Genomic DNA, 17,260 nt, shown 5'->3' on the forward strand with positions numbered 1-17,260 from the left:
ATCCTTGCCGCGGTGTTCCGGCTTCCCGTATCGAGTTCCGCGCGCGGATCGCTAAGTCAGTGATACGCCCGGTTACTGCTCCAGTCGCGGTATGCAGAACTTCTCTTATTTCGCAATCGTTCGGTTCTTACTTACTAGCATATTGGTTGTAGCCTATTAGGCTATAACAAAATATAATCGAAGGGTGCTGAGTGCTTGACTGAAAGTTGACGTAAAATCAATTTATTGACTGACAACCGACTATAATCAAGTCATTTATATAGTCATAGATTATTAATCAACAATAAGTTGACATTTAGTTTGAATTTTAAGTCGATTATAGACTTCTTTTTACAAGTTTGTAAGTTAATGTTGCACCAAGACTGATCACATTTTTCTAATGCTACACAGAAATAGTTGTACACTCGCACTATGTCATGGCAGCACTAGAGCAGAGTCAGTGCAAACGACCGAATTCGCTAAAGATTAATGTAATACAATTTTTGTAAGTACTTTATTGTTTAATTTTTTAATAGAGTTTCACAAGAATATTTAAAATTTACATTTTAAAATTTTTATAATTTATCCGATATATGATTTTTTCCAAGAACAAATATTTTTATAAATGTAGTCATAGTCGAGAAACTCTTAACATTAAAAAGTGAAAATTGCAAAAATAATTTTATGGTTATTTTTCTTTATATTACAGTATTGCATTTTTTTGGCCATAATCATACATGCATTTATTTTTAATATGCTTATTTCTACTTTCCTTCGAAAGTATTTGTTCTACTAAACGTGTATCTATTTGCATAATGTCGTAAACAATAAATCAGCGAAACGTGCAAATTTTCACATACCAAAAATATTGTCACTAGATCGAATTGAGTACAAAATGCTGTATTTTGATTTTAATTCCAAATTTCCAATTTAAGATTGTAATTGCAAATGTTCAACTTTACAAAGGTGTTTCATGAAAAGTATTTTTAATAGAAAATAAAGTTTATGACTTTTCAAATTACAATGTGCTACATTTGAAAAATAAACGATTATTTAAGAGTTAAGAAATATTAATTATGACAATTAATATTATTGATAGGATTTACATTTCAAACATTTTGTGCATTATCGTGAATAATATTATAACTTCATAATCGAAGCGTCTATGGTTGTGCTCGTGCAATAAAGCTTTCAAGTGGAATCAATTTATCAATGATCCATACAGTTGTGTCGCTTGCGATAAACAAATCATTATTACATTACAAAAAATAAATGTATCAAATCAGATCGAAAGGATATAATTTTCGAAATCAAAGACAAGTGAAAAGTTTATTTAATCCTCCAACTTTCACATATATATACACATATACACACTGTGTATATTAGATGTGGTAACAATAATAAGATAAATTAAAAAGATAATTTTTCTACATAAATTCTTTGAAGTCAAGAATACAGTTTACGACTTTTTGTACAAAAATATTAAAATAAGTTTATTCAAAAACAAATACTTTACAAAATATTTCAATTTTTACGTTAAAATATATTGTTACGTCCAGGCCAGTGGAAAAGATGGGTCAGACGAAGGGCGTAACAAAAACTGTTCCGATGTCAAAAGTCTTATCGACGAGTAACTCGGTCGAGCGAGCTGAAGGTTAGCAAAACAGGTAAACGACGTGTCGTTATTACTCTGTTTATGCGAATGCTCTCTGTTATGTACCGCAACTTTCCCACGCAAATATTTCACGAATAGTTGTCTTGTTAAGAGACAGCAGTTTCTCACGCTAGATGTGCATAATCCACAGAACTCTTAATATCTTTTCGCGAGATATCTCTTTCAGTTAAGCGATAAGCGCATCAATTCGAGATGCCACACGACTTTATTTGCATGTGGGGAAAATGAAGGTCCAGCGATATAAAAGTAGTCAGTTCTAAGTCGTCTCTCTCTGAGAACACCTTCGACTTGTAACATTGCGCCAAATAAAGTCTTGTAACTAGATAACTGTACCTTTTTATTCATTACGTCACGTTCAGCACGTAACAATTGGTGGCAGCGGTACCCAGTTATCCAGAAGATAAATCGTTACCAACATTTTCACTTCGTTATTTACGTAAAGTACGAAGTCGAAATAAAGCACGAAAGAAGAATACGAGCGGAGAAGTCTGAATTCGAGAAAACCTTACAAGCCGCAACATTGAGGTAGAAGACCGAAGACTAACGCTAACTGTTCCTGTTTAACAAGTGCAGCAATAGGTGCAATAATTTCGTGGTCTACTTACCGATAAAACCTTGGCAAATCACTGCTTAATATACAAGGTAAAAGGTCAGGCAGACGCTGCGGAAATACAACGAGCGAAGAAGAAGACGAAGCATCCCGGAACCTTTCCGAGAGAACGACAACAACGAAACTCCGTGGATGGCCGACACGGAAAAGGACTACTTCATCGGACTTCGAGTCAACAGCATCTTGGAGCAGCATCAAACATTCCCCAGCCCCCAGCAATGATGTTATACGCCGTATTACTGTAAGCTAATGAATTACAAGAAATCCTAAAACGCATTATAGTACAGATAGTTCCGAAGAAGATAGTTTAAAAAATAGTAGTTTAAGAAACAGCAGCTTAGAATTTAAATTTACATTAAGGTAAAATCGATAATCATAAACGATCAGATTTTACGCAAAACCAAGACGAGACAAGCCACAGTCGTAGATCCTCTGTTTCGTCAAATAATAGTTATTTTTCTGTTCGAAATAGTTTAACACTTTTACCAGTTTTAACGACAAAAATATCTCAACACATCAATTTATATCCGACTGTAAAGGAATTCTCGAATTAGTCGAACCGGTCGAAAGAACCTTCTTTTTCAGAGCAATCCTCCAAACAAAATTAACAGACGAAGCCGAACTAGTTAAATCCTTATATCCGATAACGAATCTCGACGAATTATGTAGCGCGTTGGAAAAAGAATTCAGCAATAGCGAAACTTTTGATCATTGGGAACTCGAAATAAATAATCAGGCAAAATAGAGATGAATCCATTGAAAATTATATTACCAAAGTAAGGAAATTAAATTTTGAAATGATTACTGCAATTTCTAATTATCCTGATCCAGCAGCAAGAACAGAATTAAGAGTTTTTGCCACTAATAAATTAATAGATAACTTTTTGGGCGGATTACACAAACATATCGGACAACATCTCTTAGCACAGAAATTTAATACATTAGAAGAAGCAATAGAAAGTGCAGTCACATTCATACGATAATCACAATAATACGCAGAAAGATTTAAAGTTAATAAATCTAATGTTCAAACTATAACTTGTAATTATTGTAAAAAAATCGGACATTCTGAAAATGAATGCAGGAGAAAAATTTTTCATACACAGAACCAAAACGGAAATTCAAATCCAAATTTTCAATATAATTATAATAGACGTGAATTTAATTCTGTGCCAAATTTCTACAATAATTCTGGAAATAGATTTAATGTACAAACCAATAGACACTAAATAAATAACGGGCAAAATAACGATAATCGGTATAGATCAGGTAATTCAAATAATTATCGCCATAATAATAGTAATAATCAACCTAACAATAATTTAAACTATCAAGACCAAGCGACAGGTGTGCAACGCCAGGGCCAATCATCGAGCCGTGGAATCCGATCCACCTGATCGAAACAGAGCTCGAACATACACAATTCGAACAAATTCCCGAAACGTCATCTCAATCTCTTTCGGCGAGCTTAGAAATCCAACGGACAAATTCTTATTAGATATGGGTGTTGACATAAACATTATTAAAGCGAATGCCTTGCTCCGAGACACATTAGTATATCAAGATAGAAAAGTCGAAATACAGAGTATAACGGAAGAAAAATAGCAATCTTTTGGAACTGTATACCTAAATTCAGAAAACGGCAATCATGAATTTCACGTAGTACCGAGTAAATTTCCATTGAGAGAACAAGGAATTATCGGATCAACCTTTTTACGCCTCAAAAATGCAAAAATAGACTTTGAAAAACAAACGGTTACTATACGAAATAATAATAAAAATATTTATTAGAATATAGTAATATGTCAACATTACCGGCTAGAAGCATATGCCCATGTATAATTAAAGCTAAACAAAATAATATTAATGACGGATTAATAAATCGACAAGAAATATCAAACGGCGTATTTCTTATAGATAGCATCGTAAAAGTAATTAACGGTAATATACATACATATGTAATTAATACGACAGAAAAAGAATTGAATATCGAGACACCCATAATCGACGTAGAGCCAGTGTTAATTAACACGAGCCCGAGGGACAGCCCTGTGTGCGTAATTAATTAGGTGATGTCAAATAATCTAACAGACAGATTAAGACTATTGAAGGAAAATCTAAGAATAAATCACTTAAATGAAGAACAACTTTCTATATTACCTACGATAGAAAATTATAACGACATATTTCATTTACCGGGAGACAAATTAAAAGGAACAAATCGAATCGCACATTCTATCCCTACTACGGATAACGCTCCTATAGCCGTTAAACAATATAGATAGCCACCTATCCACAAGGAGGAGATTAAACAATTAACAAATTACTTGAATTACAAGATATTATTCAACCGTCTCTTTCACCATTTAATTCACCATTATGAGTGGTACCAAAGAAAGCGGATGCTAATGGTAACAAAAGATGGAGATTAGTGATAGATTTTCGTAAATTAAATGATAAAACTATCGGTGATGCTTATCCCTTGTTTAATATAACAGACATTTTAGATCAATTGGGAAAAGCCAGATATTTTTCGTGTTTTGATACAGCGTCGGGTTTTCACCAAATTCCGATAAGTCCCCAAGATTCAATAAAGACAGCTTTTAGCACACCTAACGGTCATTTTGAATATAAAAAGATGCCCTTCGGATTGAAGAATACCCCTGCAACATTCCAACGTTTAATAGATAATGTTTTAGCAGGTTTACAAGTAAATGTTTGTTTTGTTTATTTAGACGATATTGTCATTTATGCGGAATCTTTAGAAGAACATAAACAAAAACTTAATCAACTTTTTGAACGATTAAGAGAAGCCGGTCTTAGCTTGCAACCAGATAAATGCGAATTTTTCAAAAAAGAATTGATTTATTTAGGCCATATAATTTCAGACAAAGGAGTAAAACCTAATCCAGAAAAAGTGCAAGCAGTAAAATAATATCCCGTTCCAAGAAATCATAAAAAACTTAGACAATTCTTAAGCCTCGTTGGTTATTATCGACGTTTTATCAAAGATTTTAGCTCGCTTACTCATCCATTTACGTCACTTCTTAAGAAAAATATACCATTTAAATGGGAAATGCGACAGCAAATAAATTTTGAAAAAATTAAACAATTATTGTCAAGTGAGCCTATTTTGCAATATCCAGATCTTAATAAAGAATTTATATTAACTACGGATGCTAGCGATGAAGGAATCGGTGCAATTTTATCACAAGGAAAGATAGGAAATGATCTTCCAACCGCCTTTGCTTCTAGAACGCTCAATAAAGCAGAACGTAATTACGACACTACGGAAAAAGAACTCTTAGCCATCGTATGGACAACAAAGCATTTTCGACCATACTTATATGGTAAAAGATTTAAAATAATTACTGATCATAAACCATTAGTTTGGCTTTTTAATGTTAAAGATCATCTCGTTTAATGCGTTGGCGATTAAAACTGGAAGAATACGATTATGAAGTTCTATATAAAGAAGGGAAACGAAACTAATGCGGATGCTCTTTCTAGAATACCTCAAATATCAGTTTTACAAGCTAAAGCTTCGAGCAGTAATAACGAAAATCCTATTTATAGTTTACTCTTACAACACGCATTAAATGATTCACTATGGAAAACAGATAATATCACTCCACAAACTTCGGGTAAAATAAAAGGATTATTAGTAACAGAAGCAATCCCTTCTCCTAAAATAAAAATTACGTTGTCTAAAACCAATGATAATAAAGCCGAGGATTTAACACTAGGAAACATCGATATAATAAAAAAAAGAAACATTCAATCGAAATAAATCTAATTACGCGGGAAAATAAACAAGCATCTACAAATCCAGAAACTATTTTCAATTGTTTAGTCAAATTAAAAGAATATTATAGAAAACAATCAAAAAATAATATCAATAGCACCCATAGGAGACACTACTAATAGAATAAAAATAACTCAAATGATTAAATACTTATTCAAAGACACACCAATACAAATATTTTTACTCGAATCTTTAACTAACGAGATTAGGGATCCACACTTGAAACAAGACATACTCAAAGAACTACACAACCCAAGAATCGGCGGCCATAAAGGTGTCACTAAAACTTTAAAACGAATACAGCAATATTATTCATGGGATGGTATGAAACAAGATGTTAAAAACTATATAAAAGCATGTCAAGATTGCCAAAAACGAAAATTGGTCCGTGTAAAAACAAGAGCTGCTATGTTAATTACTGATACGCCACATGAAGCATTTCAAAAAGTCGCAATAGATATTGTAGAGCCCTTACCAGAAACAGAAAATGATAATAAATATATATTAACTACACAAGACCAATTGACGAAATTCTGCACAGCGTATCCGTTACCTGACACAAACAGCACAACCATAGCTAATATAATTGTTAATAAATATATCTACACTTTTGGTTCGCCAGAGGAATTATTGTCTGATCAAGGTAGTAATATCTCAGGTGAAATAAAGAAAATTGCAAGAATCTTTAAAATGAAACAGGTTAAAACTAGCGTTTATCATCCGCAATCAAACGGATCGTTGGAACGCTCACACCACGTGTTAGCTGAATATTTAAAGCCTTATATTAACCAACAACAAAGTCACTGGGATTCATCTCTAAATGCCGCGATGTTTTCATATAACACCTCGTATCATGAAGGGACAAAGATATCTTCTTACGAATTAATTTTTGGTCGTAAACCACGATTACCCTCTAAACTCAGCAAACCATGACAGGGAATTACACATAGAGAATTTCTTGCAGATTTGGTTGATAGATTATCCTATTTAAAAAAGTGCGCGGAGGAAAATTTCCAGAAAGCAAAAGAATCCGCGAAACAATATTATGATAGACGCGTGAAACCTTTAATATTAGATCCGAGAGAATACGTTTATGTACTTCACGAAACAATCAGAACTGGTAGTAGAAAATTGACAGATCAATATGATGGACCATTTCAAGTTATACGCAAAATAAATGACGTTAATTATGAAATTAAGAGAGGCAACAAATAAAATTTTACATGTTAATAAACTGAAACGCGTATATTTCCCATTACAGAATGATGATGCCAATTAGTTCAAACTCTTTCGAGGCCTTTACCAATCAACCATTAGCATACCTACCCGGACTCTACTTTGAAAGTATCGGTAATCTTCTTATTTTTAGAGACTATTGGAAATTCATTAGTTATGTCAACTTTGCACCGTTAGAAGAAAAGGAAAATATACTCAAATTTTACATACATAAGATCGAGATTTTATGCTATAATCTCTACGGAAACAACATATCACGTTCAGGTTTACAAGAATTGCAATGCATTGAACGAAAATTAACAGCAATAAAAGCAGACAGAGAAATTCTTAATGATATGATAGGACGATTCGACGATAAACCTCTTAATAACCGCAGTGCGAAAGTCAAGCAAGGCGTTTTTAATTTTATAGGACAAATTTCGAAGATCTTATTTGGCACATTAGATTCATATGATGCTGATTATTATAACGAACAGATAGATCTTGTTTATAATAATTCAAAACAATTAGCAAATCTATATAAAAAACAAATCAGTATTATGCAATCAACTATTAATAACTTTAGTAATGCTTTTATAGCAAATAATCAAAAATTTAAAGAAATCGATTTTAATTTAAACACATTAAAGGCACACATGTTACAAAACTCTAATAAACTAACTGAAACGGAAATAAACACAAAAATATATTCATATTTACTAGAATGTGCTGAAATGATGCTCGAATATGAATTGGAACTAGAAATACTTACCGACGCTATATTATTAGCACGCCGAGGATTACTCCATCCTAAAATACTATCTCCCAAAGAACTGTTTAATAATTTAAAAGATTCGCATCATATGATAAACAACAGAAGATTACCTGTAACACTAGTACTTAATCAATTTAATAATCTAATTGATTCTAGTAACTTAAATGTATTTTATAAAAACCATAGGTTAGTTTATATCATCGAAATTCCATTACTTGACGAAAGCGACTTTACTTTATATAATGTAATTTCATTACCTATCAAAAACAATGAAGAAAATGTTTACGCATTTATCAATCCAACGTACACATATATGGGACTTAGAACCGATAAACTACGATATACACATTTAACAGATCAAGACATAGCGAAATGCAACAAGGTTAATAACGCGATGATCTGTAAACAAACAAATTTATTATTCCAGATTACGGGTATTCATAATTGCGAGTCAGAACTGTTAAGATCAGCCAGATTAGATAACATATTAAAAGAATGTGATATACGTTTAATGAAACTTCATAATACTGTTTGGTACCAATTGAAATCCGCGAATTCTTGGATTTATTCAGCACCGCATGAGGAAACTCTTCACATTTTATGTCCAGATGACAAACCACGTCGGACACAGTTGCATTCGAATGGAATAATCACATTATCTCGAAAATACGATACTATTTCAGATAATATTTTACTACATAGTCGAACCATTAATATAATAGACACTATCGAAAAAGATTTTATCCCAAACGTTAATCTAAGCACAAAAAAATTATGCGAGGACATCAAAAAGAAGAACATAAATGTTTCGGAACTTTAATTATTAAATATCGGTAAAGTATCTCATTTGGACCACATTAATTTATTAAAAGCAGCAAGCTGTAGCCTGAATGAACTATATAAGGAAGCAGACGAAATAAGTAAGCATCATCGAACAATAAATCTATATGGAAGTACTATGAGTTGGTTCTATTATATAATATATAGTATTTTGATATTAGTCACCATATATATATTCATAAAATGTTCACTAATATATAAATGCGTTAACATTTTCAGATTATGTTGTATACCTAGAGAAGGCTGTACTCATTATTTCAATAACTGTTTTAATAATAATGTAACCAACTATAACGCACAACTACGTGTAACAACCACACTACAGGAAATTACTCTTGCGATACCTGTCAAAGATAATGAAACACTTCAGTGTAGCGAGAACAATGATCAGGGCGCGAGAAGACAACATCCCCGAAATTACCGATTATCAAATCTAAATTAATACGTAAAAATATCATCTTGTATCACCTGAAATTTACACCACCAATCGCTACCTTTGTAACCAACTTATATCTTGTAATTAATATATCTTATAATTAATCGTACTATGTTAGGTTAAGCTGTATTCATAGCTCACACCCGCAAAATGACTCGTGACACGTAGTTACTTTCACTTCAGTATCAAATCGCAAAATAGAAATTAAGGAGATTAGAAATAATTGACATCAGGAAACTTTAGAAAAAAAAAAACAGTGGAACTCGTCGATCTCGTCGACATGTAAATTTGATATAAATATATTTGCGAAAATATGCGATCATAGTACATAAAATTTTTTAAAATGTAACCGCTTTTTCTTATTTTCTTTATATATGTACACTACTCAAAAGAAAATAGGGAACACTTTTCATACGTCAAAAAATAGGCTATTTTCAAACTATTGTAACTCAGTGAAAAATCATCGTACGCCAAATTAAAAAAAAAGCATTTTGAAGCTTAAAGTTTCAACTTTAATATGCAATCGATAATTTTTGAAAAAAAAATTTATCTTCTTAGTGCTATCCCTTAAAAAAGCGCGCACAGTTTTTTTTCTTAAAATTACGTATTTTTGACGCTCTGTAACTAGATAAGAAAAATTCTCTCGACAATCTCAAATCAATTTCCATAAAATACAATGTTTTATCTACAAAATGCTTTTTTAAAAATTTTCTTACGATTTTTTTTGACCGAGTTACATGACTTTGAAGCTAAACTTGCGTTTTTCAGAAAAATTGACGATACTCGGCGAAAAATCATCGTACAAAAATTAAAAAAAAGGCATTTTGAAGCTTGAAGTTGCAGCTTTAACATGCTGTCAATAGTTTTAGAAAATTGTTTTATCTTTTCAGTGTACCCTAAGACAAAAGAACACTGTTTTTTTCATAAAATTACTTATTTTTGACATTCTGCAGTTTTATAAAAAAATTTTTCTTGAAAAATTCAAGTCAATTTCCATAAAATATAACACTTTACCTACAAAATGCTTTTTTAAAAATATTTCGACGATTTTTTTTGGCCGAGTTACATGACTTTAAAGTCAACCTTAAATTTTATTGAAAAATGACATTTACCGCCGGCATTAGCATTATCCAATGTGCACCACGTGAAGGTTGCCGGTCGGATTTTGCACATCATGTGTGTGTGTGTGTGTGTGTGTGTGTGTGTGTGTGTGTGTGTGTGTGTGTGTGTGTGTGTGTGTGTGTGTGTGTGTGTCACAGCAGAGATAAGGACCCCGCAGTATTTAACGACTCCAAACCCTCTCTGCTGTGTGTACATGTGTGTTGTGTGTGCGTTTAGTATTGTGTATTTCCTCCTCTTTGCTCAATTACCGCTTGTAGACGCTCTCGCATATTTATACACCTCTCTATCAAATTCTGCGGAATTTCGTTCCAAATTTGTGTTAACATGTCCGCTAAATCATTTAAATATTGCGGCTGTTGATCGCAACGTCTTAATCGTCGTTCCATTTCGTCCCATATGTGCTCGATTGGATTTAAGTCCGGGCTATTAGCAGGATGGTCCAGCAATATAATAATGTGTTCTTCAAGAAAACGGCGAGTTATGTTCGCCGTACGAGCATTGTCTTGTATAAATATGAAATTGCGATGTAAACAACGGAGAGGCAAAACGTGAGGTCGCAGAATTTCATTTACATATCGCATACTTGTTATTGATGGAGGTGGCAGAATTATCAAATCCGTCCGTCTTCTCATTGATACGCACTCCCATACCATAACCGAACCGCCGTTATGTGCCCGCACTGGCATAACACGACGCCAATTACGTATACGAGCGTCATTACCGTAAAGGCAAAAACGCGACTCGTCGGAAAAATATACGTTTCTCCATTGTCTCTTACTCCATAAAATGTGATTGCGCGCAAATTGCAGGCGAACCTGACGATGTGCGACTGTTAATCTTGGCACTCGCGCACAAGAACAAGTTCGGAGCCCGGCTTCTCTTAAACGATTATGAATCGTTTGATCGGAAACATGTAAATTAATTTTCTCGGAAACACGTCTTGCTGTTATCATTCTTCTTTGTAACACATGACGAATAATTTCTCGATCTTTTCTCTCCATAGTTATTTGATGGCGACCACTGCCTTGACGTCTCGCGTAATTTCTCGTATCTTGGTATCGTGACCACGCTCTGCTCACTACCGAAACAGATACTCCGATACGTTGCGCTACATAACGCATGCGAAAGCCTTCTTCCAAGAGTGCAATTATCTGTCTAATTCTAGTTGTTGACAAATGCGTACGCGGCATTTTCGTGCGAAATTTTACGTGGCGAAAATTTTATCTCACTTGTAACTATCGCGAGAATCACCTACGTACTAAACATTTAGTGTATTTATTTTCCAAAAACATTCCGCATACCATAGCGTAATTTTTATAATAATGTTAGTACGCACGCACACACACACACACACACACACACACACACACACACACACACACACACACACACATGATGTGCAAAATCCGACCGGCAACCTCCACGTGGTGCACATTGGGTAATGCTAATGCCGGCGGTAAATGTCATTTTTCAATAAAATTTAAGGTTGACTTTAAAGTCATGTAACTCGGCCAAAAAAAATCGTCGAAATATTTTTAAAAAAGCATTTTGTAGATAAAGTGTTATATTTTATGGAAATTGACTTGAATTTTTCAAGAAAAATTTTTTTATAAAACTGCAGAATGTCAAAAATAAGTAATTTTATGAAAAAAACAGTGTTCTTTTGTCTTAGGGTACACTGAAAAGATAAAACAATTTTCTAAAACTATTGACAGCATGTTAAAGCTGCAACTTCAAGCTTCAAAATGCCTTTTTTTTAATTTTTGTACGATGATTTTTCGCCGAGTATCGTCAATTTTTCTGAAAAACGCAAGTTTAGCTTCAAAGTCATGTAACTCGGTCAAAAAAAATCGTAAGAAAATTTTTAAAAAAGCATTTTGTAGATAAAACATTGTATTTTATGGAAATTGATTTGAGATAGTCGAGAGAATTTTTCTTATCTAGTTACAGAGCGTCAAAAATACGTAATTTTAAGAAAAAAAACTGTGCGCGCTTTTTTAAGGGATAGCACTAAGAAGATAAATTTTTTTTTCAAAAATTATCGTGCGTGCGTGCGTGCGTGTGTGTGTGTGTGTGTGGATCGTGGGTGTTACATAAGTATGAAGGTCGTCAACCAGAAAAGTAGGGGAACGAGTGCGAGTTTAAAGTTTATACTGATTGAGTTTTAATACAATAATTTATTAGGAAACAAATAAAATTTGTGAAAAGTGTAAAGAGGATTATGTTACGATTTCGAAGTCTTCGAAAACGCTGTCTATTAGGTTGAAAAGAGCGGAAGAGGACATAGACGAAAGCTCTGATTCTAGAGAGGGGAGCGCGAAGGCATCAGGATCTGTTGGGGAATATTCAAGAAAGGAGTCGGGAAGTTCAATCGTGTGGTTTGACGAACTATCCGATTGGATTATGGATGAGGAATTAAAAAAGGTTGGGGGAGACGATGGCAGTGAGTCATCGGATATATCGATAACTGAAGGTGAAAGGGGTACGGGGGAATATAAAGGGAAGAAAACTCTGTTTTGGGGTAGTAATGTGTTGATGGGAAAAGCATTTTCAAAGGGGTAGAGCAACGCGGGTACTGCGGTGAAGAAGGGGGAGAGTCGGAACTACTATTGAGTAGGAGCGCTTCGTTCGATCGACGGTCCCGGCGAATTTGCGAAAATCGGCGGGTCGACGCGACTTTAGGCACTTAATAAACAAAGGGAACAACTTTAAATATATGTGCGGGGAAGAAATAATAACAACAGAGAAGTAAATAGACTTACTACTTAGGATTTAGTCGTGGTTCGGCTGCTGGTCAGGTCGTGGTTCGACTATGGCTCTTGCTCGGCGGGTGGTCGTCGTTGCGCACTGACTCTAATTGTTTTAGGGTTTAAGCAGAACTCTTGATATGCGAAGTGAATTTTTAGGATCAGTGAACGACCGAAATAAGTTAAAAGTATGATTGAGCGAGAGTTAACAGTACCGAATGAATCTAGTGCTGTACTACTGACTGGTTCGAAAATTAATGTGGTGTAGTGCGCGAGTATTCCCCTTTTATAGTAAATCCTGAGGGCGTGTTAACAATTTTGGACGGGAATACCTTTGAGATTTAGGCGTGTGAAATACTTCTGGTGAGATCCTTCTTCTTATTTTTGATTGTTGCTGATTGGTGAGCTTTGTATGGCCTCTTAGGAAATTTGGAGATTCTTCATTTGGTTATCTCCTGAGATTATACAGCTGTGTTTGTTGTTCATTTATTTAGAGGATCTCGCTATCGATCCCTTCCAGTCGTTTCTTTGAACATTGATTTCAATGTTTAAAACATTTTTTCGTCGCGCGATTCTTTTATGATCGGGCGATTATTGCTTCATCTTTATAGGAGCTGAAAATGTGGAGCCGACAGTAGGTAGCGGCATTATTTGTTAGTTTCTTAAGATTATGCAGTTGTGTTTATATTGTGTTAATATTATAATTCAATTTGTTTGTTTCTATATTACATATTTATATTTAGTATTATGGTTTTTTTACTTGACTTATTACTATTATTATGACTTATTACTATTATTATAATACAGGTGCGGCTGTATTATAATTCAATTTGTTTTTTTCTATATTACATATTTATATTTAGTATTATGGTTTTTTTACTTGATTTATTACCATTATTATGCTCCACTAATTTATAATTTATCCTGAAATTGTAGAATATTAATACGTAAAATTTTTAATTTATTATTGTCGTCAGCTCTCCAAAGCCTATGATTACCAATATTTTGATTAAATTTATATATTAAAATTTATTATTTATATATCCTAATCACTTTTTCTAAAAGGACATAAAAATAAAATTTATTTATTGTATCTTGATACATTGAAAAAAGAGAAAGAGAGAGAGAGAGAGAGAGAGAGAGAGAGAGAGAGAGAGAGAGAGAGAGAGAGAGAGAGATGAAGAAAAAGAGATATGTAAAATGATTGAAACTTAATAATAAATTATTCACTTAATTGCATTCTTGTAGTATATTTTGCCACTTTTCACAGACATGTTTTACAATTCCGCTTGTACTTATGAGATCAATAATCGAAGATTGTGAAAGACTTCTTGTATGGTACTTCTTGTTATATTCTGACATCTTTCTTGCAATTTCCCATACTTCAACTCCAATGTTGGGACGCAGCTTGATGATCATGGTCGTAGTGGGGACCACAGATTACGATAAAGATAAAGAAGAAAGAGAACGGCACAGAAATACTGACAGCTAGCTGGCGGTGAGTTAGTCGATGTAAACCAACGCTCACGCTTGGATTGGAGTCTCGGAGCAATCCAAGAACAGTTCAAGAACATACACACATATCCGCATGAAAAAAAATCTGTGTCCATCCGTTTCCCGCATGTACGATGCGGCAATTTACAAATTACCAAATTTCATCCAGGGTGAGTGAGTGACTAAATTATGAAAATTACGGTCATTTGAAGAAATTCAGTTAGATCAACTATAAAAATAAACTTAGAGAAAACTCGCTTTTATAAACATAAATAAAAAGAAATGTCAAAGCCTGTCACGAGGTGATTTAAGATGGATAAATAGTTAATTACACATTTGAAGATAACAAAGTATGTAGGTTTTAATTATAAATTAATGCAATTACAAATTGAAAAATAAAAAATGTGTAACTCATATTTTCTAAAATTGCTGCAAGACGTTTCGACGCTTACTTGTGTCTCCTCAGTCGCTAATTTAAACCAAATGAAAATAGAAACGTTATGGACAAAGTCAAACCAATTTTTGATCAGCCAAACGTATCACGCAAAAAATCGGTTCTAGTTATTAACAGAAAAAATTTTTTTTGTTTACAAAAAAGTGACGTAAATAATCTTATCGGATGCAGAAATTATATATTAAACAGTTAGCAGAAAATTAATCGGTTACTATGTCTTCCAAGAGAAGAACCCATTGCAATGACTCACAATACAGTTTATTACTTAAAATGTTAACGCTGGTCGAGTTTTTCGTATAACGTCATTTATAATTGTCTGTTCGATTTATAAGATGAGGAAGACATACACAAGATAAACAATAACATCACAAAAATTCCAACAATGGGAAATACGTGATATCCAATGACAACAAGTCCTTTATTTTATTTAAGCCATTCTTTTGTTTTTTTATGTAAATTATTTCCGAAATTAGTCTTTTATAATAATTAGATTCCCGGTCTAATATTTTAATGTTCTCCCAATCTATGATATGCTTTTTATTGATAATATGTTCCGTCATAACAGATGGATTGTTTATAGGGATTATAGGGTTGTTTTATGTTATTTTTATGTTCTTTAAGTCTTATCTCTAAGTGTCTCTTTGTCTGTCCTACATACGTTGCATCATAGTTGTTGCACGTAATTTTATATATAACTTTATTTTCATTCAGTTTTGGAGTTGTGTCTTTGTGTACTCTTACGAATTTGTTTAGACGATTGAAACACTTAAAACACGTGGAAAAAGCAGTGTTTTTGAATACTTTGCAAACGGACTCCAAGGTCCTTAATGTATGGAAATGCTATTTATTTTTTTCCATTAGAATTACTAGGTGTATTATTATCAATATTTAATTTCGTGAATATTAGCTTCTTAATTCTTGTAGAAGCATTCAAAACAAATGGATAACCATTGCTTAATAAGACATTTATACTAAAGATTATGTTTTTTTTATGGAATGTGGGATGTGATAATAAAATAGATATATCCATTAGACTGTATATCATGCCGATCTTATAGCAAATAAGATGGTTTGAAAAAAAAGATAAGTATCTACCTGAATAAGTGTTTTTTTCATACCAATCCATTATTAACTTGTTATTAATGATATTAATTTTGAGATCTAAAAAATTAATACTTCTATTTTTTTCTACTTCAAAAGTAAATTGTCGTCTCTCATAAAAGGAATTAAAGGTTTCAACAATGTTTGGCAATTCGTCCTTTTTCAACGCAATTAAGATATCATCCACGTAACGGTAATAAAATTTAACTTTACTGCCCATTCTAAACAAAGATTGTTTTCAATGTCCTGGAAAACCAAATCGGCGACAATTGGAGACAACGGAGATCCCATCGGTATTCCATACTTTTGTTTGTAAATATTATTGTCAAATTGAAAATAAGTAGAATTTAAAATGAATTTAATAATATGCATAAATTCTTTTTTTTATTCGTGGATTCTTGAATATATGACTAGCGGTTGGAGATGCTTTAGCTAAATCTATCGGGACATTAGTAAATAGACACAACATCCAACGATGCTAAAATATACTTATTTTCTAATTTAATAGTAGATAAAGTATTATAAAGCTAGAAACTGTTTTTAATATAACTCCTAGTCGTAGGAAGACTGCTCATCAGAATTTTTTGAACAAATTTTGCGGAATTGTAAAGCGGACTATTCATTGACGATATAATGATTCTAAGTGGCAAGTTTTGTTTATGGATTTTAGGTAATCCATAAACTTTAGGTAAAGAGCCGTCACTGGATCTAAGCATGTGGTACTGCTGTTTTGTTATGTATTCACTGAGTAGCCATGTTTTTAATAATTTATTAAGTTTTAACTCTATTTGCACGGGTTTTTTTGCACTCTTATGTATGTGTCCTCATCGTTTAATATGTAATTAGTTTTGTCTATGTATTTAGTTTTGTTTAACGCAACCGTTGTATTGCCCTTATCCGCCCTAATAAAGATTACCTCCGGGTATTCTTTTTTGTATGTAATAACTGACCTACATAGGCTGATAAACTTATTATCTATTATTGATGTTATATACTTTTTTCATTAA

At 33.0% G+C, this 17,260-nt stretch overlaps 1 protein-coding gene and 1 long non-coding RNA gene across 2 annotated transcripts in view; both read left to right on the forward strand.

The window, feature by feature from the left end:
* Positions 1-17,260, forward strand: part of LOC140670977 (uncharacterized) — a 55,910-nt gene that overhangs the window by 31,084 nt on the left and 7,566 nt on the right. The window lies entirely within an intron of this gene.
* LOC140671298 (uncharacterized) lies at positions 7,332-8,978 on the forward strand. Its single transcript, XM_072902556.1, has one exon. It carries the CDS (start codon positions 7,332-7,334, stop codon positions 8,877-8,879), a length of 1,548 nt encoding a protein of 515 aa, XP_072758657.1. The 3' UTR covers positions 8,880-8,978.

The sequence above is a fragment of the Anoplolepis gracilipes genome, chromosome 11 (genome assembly GCF_047496725.1).
Source record: "Anoplolepis gracilipes chromosome 11, ASM4749672v1, whole genome shotgun sequence".
Classification (NCBI taxonomy): Eukaryota; Metazoa; Arthropoda; class Insecta; order Hymenoptera; family Formicidae; genus Anoplolepis; species Anoplolepis gracilipes.